The sequence below is a fragment of the Schistocerca americana genome, chromosome 2 (assembly GCF_021461395.2).
Source record: "Schistocerca americana isolate TAMUIC-IGC-003095 chromosome 2, iqSchAmer2.1, whole genome shotgun sequence".
NCBI lineage: Eukaryota > Metazoa > Arthropoda > Insecta > Orthoptera > Acrididae > Schistocerca > Schistocerca americana.
This window is the reverse complement of record NC_060120.1, coordinates 615,705,934-615,722,995: the sequence shown is the minus strand read 5'-3', so window position 1 is coordinate 615,722,995 and position 17,062 is coordinate 615,705,934. Positions and strand designations below refer to the sequence as shown.

Genomic DNA, 17,062 nt, shown 5'->3' with positions numbered 1-17,062 from the left:
TCACAGAAAAAAGTATATAGTTCCTGCAGGAAAAAGCAGGGTCGGTGTCGTAATTCGGCGCCTATAAACAATAAAAATTACTTGCGAACGTCAGGAAAATCGCCATATTGTCTGCTGTAACTTAGCGAAAACCGCACCTCGATTTATTTGTTCATTCTGGATACACGTGGGGCGGCCTGTCTTAACTGCCTCACCCTGTGTACGTAGACTAGCTTTCTCCTTGTGCTTTGGCTTGTATATGTATTTGACACATAACTGCACGCACGTACCGGTACTCGTCCCCTCGCCTGGGTCCATCTCTTGCCGCCCCCTCTCTGTCTGTCTTCCTCTCCTCATCTTTCTCTCCCTGTCCACCTACTCCTCCCTCGTCCCTCCTCCCTCTCCGACCATTTCCTCCTCCCCTTTCTCTGTTCTTAACTTCCTCCCCCTACCTCCATCCCATTGTCTATCAGTCCACCTCCTCGTTGCCCAACTCTTTTTTGATCATGTCCTGCCCCCTCTCCTATCTTTTAAGTCCCACCCCTCTAGCTATCCACCTCCTTATCCCCATCTCTACCTCTGCATCCTCTCCTGTCCCCCCTCTCCCTACCTGTCCCCTCCTACCCTCTCTCTCTGCCCATCCTCTCCTCTATCCACTTCACCCTTCCTCCCAGGTGTGTCCATCCGTGAAATAAGGCGATAAAGGACGCCGAAACGTCTTCCACAGCACACCTGGCGTTTTATCATGTATTGCTGGACCTATTGACTTATGCATTGCCGGACACGGTGGCCGAGCGGTTCTAGGCGCTTCAGTCCGGAACCGCGCGACTGCTACGCTCGCAGGTTCAAATCCTGCCTCGGGCATGGATGTGTGTGATGTCCTTAAGGCCGCGCGGGATTAGCCGAGCGGTTTAAGGCGCTGCAGTCATGAACTGTGCGGCTGGTCCCGGCGGAGGTTCGAGTCCTCCCTCGGGTATGGGTGTGTGTATTTGTCTTTAGGATAATTTAGGTTAAGTAGTGTGTAAGTTTAGGGACTGATGACCTTAGCAGTTAAGTCCCATAAGATTTCACACACATTTGAACATTTGGATGTCCTTAGGTTAGTGAATTTTAAGTAGTTCTAGGGGTCTGACGACCTCAGCTGTTAAGTCCCATAGTGTCCAGAGCCATTTGAACCATTTGAACCTATGAATTGTTTAGTCTGAGACTGTTTAATCCAGCAAGGGTACTTTAACACAAGAAATCAGAGGCAAAATGCAGAGGGCAGGCGCAAGTGGTAGCGATCAGATTACGCGAGGTAACAGTAATGAGAGGCGCATGTGAACTTGCAGACGCTCCGGGCAGCTGTTCCAGAGTAGAAGTTTCAGTTCACAGAATTAACTCGTAACTTCATACAGTGTCTAGAGGCTGTTTGTAAGGCGCCACGGTGGATGGCGGTCGCAAACAGGTACTTCTTAGAATATGCCGCAAGTTTGATACTTGCTCCTGAGCACAGCAGTCTCAGTAGATTTACACAGATCAGAGTGAGATGGGAAATGAGTAAAACTGCTGGAACAGCAGTCCCCAGTCCCGAGAGAGAATTCTTCACCTGTAGGACAGAGTGAAGTGACCTAAAACACTGTTGTTACTATCCATATTAGGCGGCGACAATCCGTTAAAAGTTCTACATTTTCATACTTAAAGGAGTTCTCAGTCAGATAGTTTGGATGCTCGACTCTAGCCTTGGGTAATTTTCGATACAAGTCTGTTTCCTCACTTGGATTGTTACTCGAATGTTTGTACATTATGATACTGCCAGTGATTTTGGCTTCAATTAGCTCTCACGCCATGGTCTCAGACACTGACATCTGTTGTGCCAACAGTCGAATTATTTGCTTTTTGTAGTGCTTAGAAGTAAGCTTCAATGTAACAGTTAATCTGAATACAGTAAATAAGTATATTTCAGATCCCTGAGTTCCTTGAGGTTCCAGCAAAGTATACTTATCGAGTCACAAGTCCTGCACCTAAAAATCCCTTCAACATCTCATACACTTTCTCTATCTTATGTCAGGACGCATCACTATTTTATCTGCCCTGCGGAGCTGGTCGAGAAGACAGGCTGATACTACTTAACAATACACATCTTCTGTGCGGAGCTGCCTGGAAAACTGTTTCTTGCTCCTGACATATAGGCTGCCATGCACAGGAGGTCGATATCACAGGTAATACCATTTCCACACCACACACCTGTTGCAGGCCTTGTAGCAGGGACAGTGTAAATACACTCCTGGAAATTGAAATAAGAACACCGTGAATTCATTGTCCCAGGAAGGGGAAACTTTATTGACACATTCCTGGGGTCAGATACATCACATGATCACACTGACAGAACCACAGGCACATAGACACAGGCAACAGAGCATGCACAATGTCGGCACCAGTACAGTGTATATCCACCTTTCGCAGCAATGCAGGCTGCTATTCTCCCATGGAGACGATCGTAGAGATGCTGGATGTAGTCCTGTGGAACGGCTTGCCATGCCATTTCCACCTGGCGCCTCAGTTGGACCAGCGTTCGTGCTGGACGTGCAGACCGCGTGAGACGACGCTTCATCCAGTCCCAAACATGCTCAATGGGGGACAGATCCGGAGATCTTGCTGGCCAGGGTAGTTGACTTACACCTTCTAGAGCACGTTGAGTGGCACAGGATACATGCGGACGTGCATTGTCCTGTTGGAACAGCAAGTTCCCTTGCCGGTCTAGGAATGGTAGAACGATGGGTTCGATGACGGTTTGGGTGTACCGTGCACTATTCAGTGTCCCCTCGACGATCACCAGTGGTGTGCGGCCAGTGTAGGAGATCGCTCTCCACACCATGATGCCGGGTGTTGGCCCTGTGTGCCTCGGTCGTATGCAGTCCTGATTGTGGCGCTCACCTGCACGGCGCCAAACACGCATACGACCATCATTGGCACCAAGGCAGAAGCGACTCTCATCGCTGAAGACGACACGTCTCCATTCGTCCCTCCATTCACGCCTGTCACGACACCACTGGAGGCGGGCTGCACGATGTTGGGGCGTGAGCGGAAGACGGCCTAACGGTGTGCGGGACCGTAGCCCAGCTTCATGGAGACGGTTGCGAATGGTCCTCGCCGATACCCCAGGAGCAACAGTGTCCCTAATTTGCTGGGAAGTGGCGGTGCGGTCCCCTACGGCACTACGTAGGATCCTACGGTCTTGGCGTGCATCCGTGCGTCGCTGCGGTCCGGTCCCAGGTCGACGGGCACGTGCACCTTCCGCCGACCACTGGCGACAACATCGATGTACTGTGGAGACCTCACGCCCCACGTGTTGAGCAATTCGGCGGTACGTCCACCCGGCCTCCCGCATGCCCACTATACGCCCTCGCTCAAAGTCCGTCAACGGCACATACAGTTCACGTCCACGCTGTCGCGGCATGCTACCAGTGTTAAAGACTGCGATGGAGCTCCGTATGCCACGGCAAACTGGCTGACACTGACGGCGGCGGTGCACAAATGCTGCGCAGCTAGCGCCATTCGACGGCCAACACCGCGGTTCCTGGTGTGTCCGCTGTGCCGTGCGTGTGATCATTGCTTGTACAGCCCTCTCGCAGTGTCCGGAGCAAGTATGGTGGGTCTGACATACCGGTGTCAATGTGTTCTTTTTTCCATTTCCAGGAGTGTACGTCTGCTCCTATCGGGGCTAAGAGGTTATAAACCCGACAATGCTGATACTCGTGAAGTTTGCTATTTGTGTGCCACATTTGTTTGAGGTCGAGGTAGTAAATGTACTAGTAATGGTTTCAATGTCGTCTGCCAACAGATAGTGTAGTGGAATAGCTACGAGAGCACCATCTCTGTCTATCCTTTAACGGAATGCTCACAGCCAGAAGGCTCAGTGTGGTGCAAATGTTTGAAGCAAGCAGGCAACCATGCACGGAGAGGTACTCGTGCTTCAGACAGCCAACACAGCGAGCTCCTGCGCCTCCCTCTCTCTTTCCATCTCTTTCTTCCACCATCTCTCTGCCCATCTCCTCCTCTCCCCTGTTTCTATCGATCTCCTCCTCCCCTCTCTCTGTTGGTCTCCCCCATGTCCCTCTTCTTTCCCACATGCCCAGTAACCCTCTCTGTTTCCCAACTGCCATCTTCACCTCCTACTCCTTCTCCTCGCTACTCTCTGTCAATCTCCTCCTCCCCCTCTCTCTTAACATCACCTCCTCCGTCTGTCTCTGTCCATTTCCTCCTTCCCTTCTCCCTGACCATCTCCTCCACATTTTTCTGTCCATCCCCTCCTTCCCCTGTTTATGTCCATCTGCTTTCCCCCACTATCCCTGTGCATCGCCTCTGCCTCCATCTCACTGCACATCTCATCCTCCCCATCCCTATACCTATTCCTTCCTCCCCCTTTGTTGTCCAGCCCCTCTTCCCCTCACCTGTGCACATCTTGTTCTCCCCCTCTCCCTGCCCCTCTACTGCTCCACCCCCTCTCTAAGTCCATCACGTCCTCTGCATATGTTTGTACACCTCACTCTCCCCCTCTCATTGTTCAACTCTTCTTCCCCTCTCTCTGTCATCTTTCTCCTCTTTCCCTTTCTGTCCACCGTCTTCCCCCCTTCTCACAGTCTGTCCATCTCCTCTTCCCCCTTTCTGTCTCTCCTCACCTTCTGCCCTCTCCATCTGTCTGTACCCTTCTACCCCCCTGTCTGTGTCCAACCCCTCTTACATCTATCTCAACCTTCCGCCAGCAGAGCCTATCATACATGCCCATTATACATGTGGCCTCTGCAAAACAAGTTTATAAAGCAGACACATCTATTGAATAGGGCAGCCTACATCAGAGAGGCTGGAAAACATTTTGTGTCCTTCATGTTATAGCTGCCCTGCGAAGCAACGCGATGAGGCAGGCCAATGCTATTACAACACAACATGCCTGTCGTGAAGGGCATCTCTAGCACAGGCTGAAAAAACACGTTTTTGCCCGTGTGTCGTCTGCTCCTATTGTCGTTAGGAGGCTATAAAACCCACAGTATTGATACTCATGAAGTTTTCTGTTGTTGTGCCAAGTTTGACTGAAATCGTTTAGGGGTTTGGGAGGAGATCCTGGACATACAAAGATCTACTCTGATATACAGAGTGAATCACCTAAAACTAGCACTGCAAGTACTTTAAAGGATCAAAACTAGTCATTGCTGGACCATTCCACTTGATAAAATATAGTGAAGAAACAGTTTTTGTTAACAGAAAGGCTCTAGCCTCAGCAATGATCAGTAATGATTTGGACAAACTCGTTTCACATTCGTTAGATGACACGGGAAATGTCTTGATGGTAGTTGTAAACAGGAGCAAATTTGTGGGATACTTTGTATTGTTTTCACAATTTCCACCTAAGTTCTCACAGTTGTCAGAAACATACTCACGAAACGCTTTAATCGTATCTCGTTTATTCAACAGAAAGCAAACAGCAGGTGACTCAACATCTTTTTCCGCAAAAGTATTGTATTTGATGTCTTCGGGTCAAGTGCTTGTGTCAACTATACAGGCTGAATTGGTCACAGCCAATCGTAGTGCTCATCACCGCGTCCATGTAGATAAAACACAGTCTAGGATGGTTTTACATCGTTCCAACTGAAGCAAAATTTCTATCGTGCCACATCTCGAAATCTGCGTTTGAGATTTTTTTCGTCAGGGGTACCGGTACGGAGTACGGTGCATCCCGTCACAAGTCAAGAACTGATTGTATAATAAATGTATTCATTAGCTGAATCGTATTACGTAGAAGGGAACAAGCAATAAACGCATTTTCACAAATCTTATGAAGTTCAAAAGTCAAAATGTAAATAGCTTTTTCGGAGAACAAGTTTAATTCCCTAATGCGCGAAATATTCTTCAAAGCAATAAATGTCTTGTACTATACCATTTCTAACGTATGTGATTCTTCAATGTTCAACCTACCTCCACATGAAATTTCGTTGAAATCGGTACAGCGGTTTAGTCGTGAAAACGTATCAGAATTACTTTCGCATTCATAATACACTACTGGCCATTAAAATTGCTACACCACGAAGATGACGTGCTACAGACGCGAAATTTAACCGACAGGAAGAAGATGCTCTGATATGCAAATGATTAGCTTTTCAGAGCATTTACACAAGGTTGGTGCCGTTGGCGACACCTTCAACGTACTGACATGAGGAAAGTTTCCAACCGATTTCTCATACACACACAGCAGTTGACCATCTGCACGGACAGTTCGACGACGTTTGCAGCAGCATGGACTATCAGCTCGGAGACCATGGCTGCGGTTACCCTTGACGCCGCATTACAGACAGGAGCGCCTGCGATGGTGTACTCAACGACGAACCTGGGTGCACGAATGGCAAAACGTCGTGTTTTCGGATGAATCTAGGTTCTGTTTACAGCATCACGATGGTCGCATCCGAGTTTGGCGACATTGCGGTGAACGCACATTGGAAGCGTGTATTCGTCATCGCCATACTGGCGTGTCACCCGGCGTGATGGTATGGGGTTCCATTGGTTACACGACTCGGTCACCTCTTGTTCGCATTGACGGCACTTTGAACTGAACGTTACATTTCAGATGTGTTACGATCCGTGGCTCTACCCTTCATTCGATCCCTGCGAAACCTCACATTTCAACAGGATAAAGCACGACCGCATGTTGCAGGTCCTGTACGGGCCTTTCTGGATACAGAAAATGTTCGACTGCTGCCCTGGCCAGCACATTCTCCAGATTTCTCACCAATTGAAAACGTCTGGTCAATGGTGGCCGAGCAACTGGCTTGTCACAATACGCCAGTCACTACTCTTGATGAACTGTGGTATTGTGTTGAAGCTGCATGGGCAGCTGTACCTGTACACGCCATCCAAGCTCTGTTTGACTCAATGCCCAGGCGTACCTAGGCCGCTATTACGGCCAGAGGTGGTTGTTCTGAGTACTGATTTCTCAGGATCTATGCACCCAAATTGCGTGAAAATATAATCCCATGTCATTTCTAGTATAATATATCCGTCTAATGAGTACCCGTTTATCATCTGCATTTCTTCTTGGTGTAGCAATTTTAATGTCCAGTGGTGTATTAGTATGGAAATCTGGATGTGAATTGTATAGCTGGGACTGCGGCAAAATTAAAAAATAAAAACCATGGTTTTGAATCACTCTGTATACAGAATGCAGATGAAGTTATTCTTATTTAGTTTACGAGCATTCACAGAGTTGTCAATCTACTGCTTATCCTAATATTCAGTAAGGTGGCAAAAGTCATGGGATAGCTATATGGACACATACAGATAGCGGTAGTATCGCGTAGACAAGGTATAAAAGGGGAGTGCATTGCCGGAGCTGTCACTTGTGCTTCGAAATTTGGCGTTAATGGGCTATGTCAGAAGACGGTCGACGCGAGTGCCTTTCCTGACTGCACTACACCGCTTGCAGCGCCTTTCATGACCTCGTGACGTATCGGTTGGGACCTAGAAGACTTGAAAACAGTGGTCTGGTCAGATGAGTGCCGATTTCAATTGGTAGGAGCTGATGGTATGGTTCAAGACCCTAGGAAGCCATGGATCTAAGTTGTTAACAAGGCACTGTTCGAGCTGATGGTGGCTCCTTAATGATGTGTTAACAAGGAATGGACTGGATCCTCTGGTACAGATGAAGCGCTCATTGACTGGAAATGGTTATGTTTGGCTAGATGGAGATCATTTGTAGCCATATACGAACTTAATTTACCCAAGCAACGATGAAATTTTTATGGGTGACAGTGCCCCATGTCACCGCGCAACAATCGTTCGCAGTTGGTTTGAGGAACATTTTGGACAATTAGAGCGAATGCTTTGCTTACCTACACAACTGGACATTAAAATTGCTACACCAAGAAGAAATGCAGGTGATAAACGGGTATTCATTGGACAAATATATTATACTAGAACTGACACGTGATTACATTTTCCCGCAATTTGGGTGCATAGATCCTGAGAAATCAGTACCCAGAACAACCACCTCTGGCCGTAATGACGGCCTTGATACGCCTGGGCATTGAGTCAAACAGAGCTTGGATAGCGTGTACAGGTACAGCCACCCATGCAGCTTCAACACAATACCACAGTTCATCAAGAGTAGTGACTGGCGTATTGTGACGAGCCAGTTGCTCGGCCACCATTGACCAAACGTTTTCAATTGCTGAGAGATCTGGAGAATGTGCTGGCCAGGGCAGTAGTCGAACATTTTCGGTATCCAAAAAGGCCCGTACAGGGCCTGCAACATGCGGCCGTGCATTATCCTGCTGAAATGTAGGGTATCGCAGGGATCGAATGAACCGCGCCCGGGTTCCCGGTTTCGATTCCCGGCGGGGTCAGGGATTTTCTCTGCCTCGTGATGACTGGGTGTTGTGTAATATCCTTAGGTTAGTTAGGTTTAAGTAGTTCTAAGTTCTAGGGGACTGATGACCATAGATGTTAAGTCCCATAGCGCTCAGAGCCATTTGAACCATTTTGATCGAATGAAGGGTAGAGCCACGGGTCGTAACACGTCTGAAATGTAACGTCCACTGTTCAAAGTCCCATCAATGCGAACAAGAGGTGACCGAGACGTGTAACCAATGGCACCCCACACCATCACACCGGGTGATATGCCAGTATGGCGGCGACGAATACACGCTTCCAATGTGCGTTCACCGCGATGTCGCCAAACACGGATGCGACCATCGTGATGCTGTAAACAGAACCTGCATTCATCCGAAAAAATGACGTTTTGCCATTCGTGCACCCAGGTTCGTCGTTGAGTACACCATCGCAGGCGCTCCTGTCTGTAATGCGGCGTCAAGGGTAACCGCAGCCATGGTCTCCGAGCTGATAGTCCATGCTGCTGCAAACGTCGTCGAACTGTTCCTGCAGATGGTTCTTGTCTTGCAAACGTCCCCATCTGTTGACTCAGGGATCGAGACGTGGCTGCACGATCCGTTAGAGCCATGCGGATAAGATGCCTGTCATCTCGACTGCTAGTGATACGAGGCCGTTGGGATCCAGCACGGCGTTCCGTATTACCCTCTTGAACCTACCGATTCCATATTCCGCTAACAGTCATTGGATGTCGACCAACGCGAGCAACAATGTTGCGATACGATAAACCGCAATCGCGATAGGCTACAATCCGACCTTTATCAAAGTCGGAAACGTGATGGTACGCATTTCTCCTCTTTACCCGAGGCATCACAACAACGTTTCACCAGGCAACGCCGGTCAACTGTTGTTTGTGTATGAGAAATCGGTTGGAAACTTTCCTCATGCCAGCACGTTGTAGGTGTCGCCACTGGCGCCAACCTTGTGTGAATGCTCTGAAAAGCTAATCATTTGCATATCACAGCATCTTCTTCCTGTCGGTTAAATTTCGCGTCTGTAGCACGACACCTTCGTGGTGTAGCAATTTTAATGGCCAGTAGTGTAGAACGCCCGAGATGAATCCCATCGAAAATTTATAGGACATAATCTAGAGGTCAATGCGTGCAAAAAATCCTGCACCGGGAACACTTTCGCAGCTATAGAGGGCAGCATGGGTCAATATTTCTGCAGCGGTCTTCCAACGGCTAGTTGAGTCCACGCCGTGTCGAGTTGCTGCACTGCGCCAGGGAAAGTGAACTCTGACTCGGTACTGGGAGGTATTCTGTGACTTTTCTCACATCAGTGTACTGCAGAGCTCGTGTCAGTTTGACACGAGTTGCACGCCGCCTTCGCTGTTTTGCAATTTTTAACGGCCAGCAGCTAATAAGCATTGCGATGTGGAGGTTGGGAACTGGCGGGACTGGTGGCGACGTGGTGCCGGCAGGAGGCGAACGAGATCCTGAGCCTGCAGCCGCCGCCCACGTCTGCGCCGGCGGCGCTGGCCATAGGCGCGTGGGAGATGGCGCGGCTGACGCAGGCGTGCGCGCAGGTGGTGGTGGCCGCCTCCGGCCGCAGCGCCAGGATGGCGTCGCGCTGCCGCCCCCACTGGCCCGTCGTCGTCGTCACCAGAAGCGCCTCCACCGCGGCGCGCTGCCTCTGCTGGTTCGCGCTGCTGCCACTGCACTACCGATACCCCAAGCTGGCCACCTGGCCTCAAGAGGTGCGTACCTCACAAGCATTGGGGTATCACCCTCTGCTTGTCACACTGTGAACTGGAGGACGCTGAAGTGTTGGTACAGATCATAAAGAACATAAATGTGTCTTCTGCCAAGAGAGGTGAGTTCAGGTGACCATTCTATATTGCTTACAAATTCTGATGAGGAAGAGCATTGTAACTACCGCCCAGTGTGAGACTGAAAACCTTCTGACGACACTGTGCGAAAGAGTTATAGAAGCAAGATTACTCAAGGAGACTGTGGTGTGTGAAGAACAGTTTGGGTTCATGCCTGCAAGAGGAACGACTGATGCAATACACGCTTTAAGGTGGATAGTGGAGGGACACGGGAAGCTACAAGCCGATCTACGTGTGGCTTTCATTGATTTGGAGAAAGCATATGATAGAGTCCCAAGGGGCGAAATATGGAGAAGCATGAGAGAGCAGTGCGTGCCAGAAAAGTATGTGAGGTTGGGTTGGGTTGTTTGGGAAAGGAGACCAGACAGCGAGGTCATCGGTCTCATCGGGTTAGGGAAGGAAGTCGGCCGTGCCCTTTGAAAGGAGCCATCCCGGCATTTGCCTGAAGCGATTTAGGGAAATCACGGAAAACCTAAATCAGGATGGCCGGACGCGGGATTGAACCGTCGTCCTCCCGAATGCGAGTCCAGTGTCTAACCACTACGCCACCACGCTCGGTATGTGTGAGGTTAGTGAAGGAAATGTACAGAGGAGCAATGACACAGGTGAGAAGTAGTGTGGGCATGACAAAGGAGTTTCCAGTAAAAGTAGGATTACATCAAGGGTCTGCCCTTAGTCCCCACCTCTTTGACCTGGTTATGGATGTGCTGGTGAAAGATGTGATGAAGGAAGCACCGTGGAATATGATGTTTGCGGATGATGTGGTTCTTTGTGAGTAGAGCATCGACAGACTTGAGGAAAAGCTGGAAGATTGAAGGAGCGAGAAGGAGAGGGAGACAGAAGATGAGGTGGAAGGATAAGATATCTGGGACCTAAGGGAGAAAGGATGGAAGAAGGAAGAGGCAATGGATAGAGAACTGTTGAGGAGAAGGATCCAGAAGAGCAACGCCAACCCTACGTGACGTGGGACAAGGCGACGATAAAGATTTGAAAGACACTGTGGGAACGAGACCGTGGTCTGTACACTGGTGTGCAAAACTTAAGAGCGAAAGTACGGTAGCTTCCACATGATGTCACTGCCAAGTAACATAGTCGTTGAAACTTGGACCATACATAAGAACTGCCACTGTACAGTACAGAAGGTACCTGAAAGAAATGCGCGGTGAGATTCCTACCACCTCTGACGGTCTCGCTGTATGGTGATACAAAATGCAATGCGTGGTTTTCATGAGCAATAAAAAGGGTGGAAATGATGTTTATGCTGATCTCTATTCCAATTTTCTGTACAGGTTCCGGAACTCTCGGAACCGAGGTGATGCAAAACTTTTTTTGATGCGTGTAGATCTTGCATGACTTTCAGGTCGACATCCATTTTTTCTTCTTTCCCGTCAGAAGGTAGTTCCACGTCCTAATAGAGGCCCTCAAGCACTCTTCCCACCTATCCGCAGCCTGCTTTGCTTCTTACGGAGGAATTCGTTTTGCACTCTTAATGTCGACGCCAGTGATGCAGTAGTTATTGTGACTTCTCCACATGCTGAATCTGTTCTTCTGATGGCCACTTCCTTTCCAAAGTTTTCACCTTTTCTCTGCAGTCATTTCGTTTAGCGTCCTTGCCTTTCGCATTGTATTCATCCCTTAGTGACATATACTTACGTACTTTTTCGTTCTCCTCAAGGTTTTTGTGCTTTCCTCTTTCGTCAGTCGACAAGTATTTTTTTGTTACTCAAGATTTCTTCGTAGTTACGAGAGGCGTTCAATAACTATTGCAACACATTTTTTTCTCGACTATTTTGAGTTGAAAAAATGCGGCATTTTTTGTGGGACATCGAGGAATACTCCTGCTTCAGCCGCTATAGGTTTAGGAAGTTCCGACAAGTGACGGCGCTGTAGGTAGTCGTCAAAATGGTGTCTGTAACGGAGGTGCGTTACAAGTAGAGAGTTTTTTCGGCGGAAAACGAGAGCATCGTAGATATTCATAGGCGCTTGCTGAATGTCTACGGAGAGATGGCAGTGAACAAAACCACAGAGAGTCGTTGAGCTAGACGTCTGTCATCATCGCCACAAGGCCGCGCAAACGTATCCAATTTCCCGCGTGCCGGCCGGCCGCACACAGCTGTGACTCCTGGAATGTTGCAATGCTGGAACGTGCGAACACTCTCATTCGAGGTGATCGGTGGATTACAGTTAAACTTCTCGCTGTACAACTGGGCGTCTCTTTTGGTAGTGCTGACATACTCGTCCTCCAGTTGAAGTCCTCGAAGGCGTGTGCCCACTGGGGTTTCTCGCCGCCTAACGGAAGACCATAAAGAGCCACGAAGGACGATCTGTGCGGAGTTGTCCATGACAACGCAAGGCCTCACACAATTCTGTGCACCCGAGAGGGGCGCTCACACAGCTTCACTCGATTATTCTTCCTCGTTCACCCTCCAGCCTGAATCTCGCACCTTCCAACTTACGTCTGTTAGGCCCGGTGAAGAATGACTTTGCGGGAAGGAGTACTTGGATGAGGGGGAGGGTACTGCTGCAGCAAGACGTTGGCTCCGACGTCGACCAGTAGAGAGGCACGAAGAGGCCATACAGACCCTCCCAGTATGGTGGCTTAAGGCTGTCATATTGAACGGAAATTATGTTGAAAAGTAGGGTCTTATAGCCAAAAGAGTGGGAAATAACATGGTGTACTGGAATCCTGAATCAAACCCAGCTGCTTTGAGAAAAAAAATTGTTGTTCTACTTACTGAACGCCTCTCGTATCTTCCTTGTACCTATATTTGTCACTCCAACTTAAGTGACCGTCCTTTTCAGGGATGTACATTACAACTGAACTACCTGCTATGATATTCGTTATTACAGTATCTATAGTCCCTGAGTGAGATCTTTAAACGTGCCTGATCATTTACCACCAATTCGGTGTCCCACCTTTCTGATGTGCGACTGAACATACTTAGATCACACGGAGGGCATTTTTTTACATTCTAAGTTTTTATTCACTGCTATTCTTCACATGTAAGAGGTACTGTAAACAATTAAAACCCTGAAATTCCGTTGGAAACACCTCATACATTTCGTGCTGCCTAAGTATCATTTGCAGTAGTAAATGGGTCAATGTTCTCAAAGGAACAGTGGCCTTTTAATTATCTACAGCGTTTCTCAGATACGAAGTATAACAATGAGTCAAAGCTAGAATGGAAAGAAAATACTGCTTACCTATAGAGACCTAAATGGTGTTTGAGACATCTAGAATATAACAACTGCTGGAGCTAGAGAGATATCAGTCGACCGAATATGCTTGTTGAAAGTAGGTTAACTAGTTGATTACAGCGAGTTTCACAAAGAGCTGATTGAGACGCACTGGCGCCTGAGAGCGAGTTGGTTCGTCGAATATTTCCTTCCTGCTTTCATTAGTAGTTTTGGAAACTGGACGAGAAAACAGATAATAATCGATAACGAGGTGGATATCCACGCATCATCACGTGACGCTGACATCGGAAATTTGGCTGCTCTGAAAATGAAAAAAAAGGACAAAATCTCTCGCCGATTATACCAACACACAATATCGATAAAGCCAAAAACGTTACAGAGCAATCCATCACGAACCCAACTTGGGTCGTGGGTCGCGACGTAATTACTTGGAAGCTCATACTCAGATCAGACATGACGGCGGATTTGGGTTCATCTTTCTCTCGAGATGCGCGTGTCTACGTGCAGGAATGAGACAGCGATGGGGTCAAGCAGCGATTTTTCAGGTCTCTGTGGCTGTAGAAGTCAGGATAAGGAGGTAGATATGGTGGTGATAAGGAAGTGAGGCTTTGGGTAGGCTTACTGGGCTGATTTCTATTGCTTCTTCGTGTGTTTACAATGAACATGCAGATGAGCACTGTAACTTCAGCGAGTGTATAACGGATGAGGATTACTTCATTGCTAGAACAAATGCCCACCCCGGGATATAACTGTATCAGGATTCGAGTATCCACAGTAGCGTATGCCACTACGGACCACGAATCGTGAAAGTACTAGATTCTGTTGCTCTAACTGAACCCTTAGGCTCACGTAGTCGTCACAACGGAAGCGACATACAGACAGACGAATGGTGCATGTAGGCAAATGTACGATGGAAATTATAACCCTAGCCCAGAGGCTAGTACAGGAAAGCTTTGCAAGTCCTTCTTAGTGTACAAGATTAACTGAGTATAATATCACTCTTATAGTATAAGCTGCTGGCCGTTGTCCATCCGAGGCTGCTGTCTCGAACTCATTTCTGTCTGGAACTCTTCTTTGTCTGGATCTCTGTCTTGCTTGATGTTTGAGGACCTTTGTATACGACATTTGGGCATGTTTGCTTATAGTTGGTAAATAACTGGGTCGCCTTTTACCTCCAATTCGCTTTCAGCGACCCTGAAATCAGTGGTTCCTCAATGCGCATTACCTGCTACTGAACCGACGAAAGCGGCTTGCGCTGTACGTCTCTACCTAAGTTACTAGGCTTACTGCTAAAATTCATACCTATATCACTTTTCTCTTTTTTTCTTGGCAACCTTCATTGTTCTATCATTACAGGAGGAAACACGCTTTTGTTTCATGTCGATTGTCATGCCATGAAGTGAGAACGATCTATCACAGTTTGAGAGCAACAGTAACACTAATAAACATAATACTAGAGGGAGAAATGATTAACACTGTCCTTCACATAGCCTTAGAATGGCACAGTTGGACCTGTCAAAAAAGGAAAATTAAGGGAAAAATCATGCAGTCACAAATTTTTGTATATTTGTAGGAGGAATCATCAAGAGCAACACAACAGAAATCCCCACAGTTGGGGTTTGAGTGGAGGGATGGTGGGCATTTAAAGGTCATTTTACAAGTCTCAGACATTACGATTTACATACGCAGATTGAGGAGACGAATGAAAATTTCTGGAACCATATAGGTTCATTTGATTAAAGGACTTGCGCCTGGGTTTCAGGCAGGATATCCCGTTTCGTTCGATGATGAGGTGCTATTCCAAATAACTGGAGAGCCTCTGGAATACTGTTTGAGTTCGGGGGGAATACCAGATGCGCTGAGGCGTGAATCGGAATTTGAATTTCGAAGGGAGCCGTGATAGGCTAGCCCGTGCAGTTGTGTAAAGCCGCTTAGCCAGCAGGGTGGCGTAGTGGTTGGCACATCTGGCCTGTTATCTTCTCCGATCACTGTGCCTACTAATGTAAAGCACACATGCCAGTTAGAAAGCTTTCAGGAAACAGAGGCAGTTGGAAACTAAAACAGAAAACTTCAAAGATGAGATGCTGTGCCTTGAAGTAACAAAAAAGGTTTGACAGTGTTCAGAGAGATGAGGCGAATACAACTCCCCCACATAGTGATGAGTTGAACGTACCAAGCCGCAAATAAGCAACACTGATAACGTAAAGTGCTGAGGGAGTATTTTGGAGAAGATGCACGGCAGGCTTCTAAACACTATGCCTAAATGCATAATGAATGCCCGTGGAGATGACGGAATGCTTCTTATGCGTATTCGTGGTTTAAAGCGAAAATTCTAAACATGAAAAGGGAGCAAACGCAAGCCAACCACAAATCCAGCACAGGGCGCAGAGAGCTCCCCAACGAATTTTATAGTGAATTTTGGGAGGTTTTGAGCTGCTTTTTAACCGAAGTGGTAAATGAAATCCTAAACGGTCCAGAAAGAGGATTTCAGGCCTACTCGTATAACGCTGACTACAAAATTGCGGCCAAATGTCTCTTAGACAACAGCAAAATAGCATTAAAGAAGGCCATTAGCCCGTGACAGCTGTGTGCAGCGCCTGGCAGAAGAATTTTCAACGCCATCTACAGCTGCAGGGACATCACAACGCGTGCTGCAACCACCAGAACGACTGCAGCAGTAATATCTGCTACCTCCCCGAGGCTTTCGACAGGATCAGTCACCAGTGCCTACCGTAAACGCTGACAAGGCTCAGAATTGGCCGCAAATTCAACCAAATTATATATAAAAAAAAATCTTAACTAACGCCACTTCAAAAATAACTACATATGAATGGACTTTCAAACGAATCAAACTCGGTGAGTTAGTGAGTCAAGGTTGTCCGCTGTCCGTGGACTGCTTTGTGGCAGCACTTGACCCAATCCTGCAGACACTGGCAGCCAGTATAGACGGCTGCAAAGCGGGATCACAAACGGTCAAGTCTATGGAATACGCCAATGGTGTGGGAATTTTCGTAAATGGTGAACAGGACATCGACAAAATTAGGCAAATTATGAAAGTATCCGAAAACTCATCAGGTGCAAAGATACACTACTGGCCATTAAAACTGCTACACCAAGAAGAAGTGCAGATGATAAACGGGCATTCATTGGACAAATATATTATATTAGAATTGATATGTGATTACATTTTCACGCCATTTGGGTGCATAGATCATGAGAAATCCGTACTCAGAACAACCACATCTGGCCGTAATAACGGCCTTGATACGCCTGGGCATTGAGTCAAACAGAGCTTGGATGTCGTGTACAGGTACAGCCGCCCATGCAGCTTCAACACGATACCACAGTTCATCAAGAGTAGTGACTGGCGTATTGTGACGAGCAGTTACTCGGCCACCATTGACCAGACGCTTTCAGTTGGTGAGAGATCTGGAGAATGTGCTGGCCAGGGCAGCAGTAGAACGTTTTCTGTATCCAGAAAGGCCCGTACATGACCTGCAACATGCGGGCGTGCATTATCCTGCTGAAATGTAGGGTTTCACAGGGATCGAATGAAGGGTAGAGCCACGGGTCGTAGCACATCTGAAACGTAACGTCCACTGTCCAAAGTGCCGTCAATGCGAACAAGAGGTGAGCGAG

The 17,062-nt window shown here is 47.8% G+C and overlaps 1 protein-coding gene across 1 annotated transcript in view; it reads left to right on the top strand.

Moving 5' to 3' along the window:
- Positions 1-17,062, top strand: part of LOC124594255 (pyruvate kinase PKLR-like) — a 129,141-nt gene that overhangs the window by 92,733 nt on the left and 19,346 nt on the right. The window contains exon 5 of the mRNA XM_047132618.1: positions 9,818-10,093. Within this exon, the coding sequence (XP_046988574.1) occupies positions 9,818-10,093 (276 nt within the window). The remainder of the gene's footprint in view (positions 1-9,817; positions 10,094-17,062) is intronic.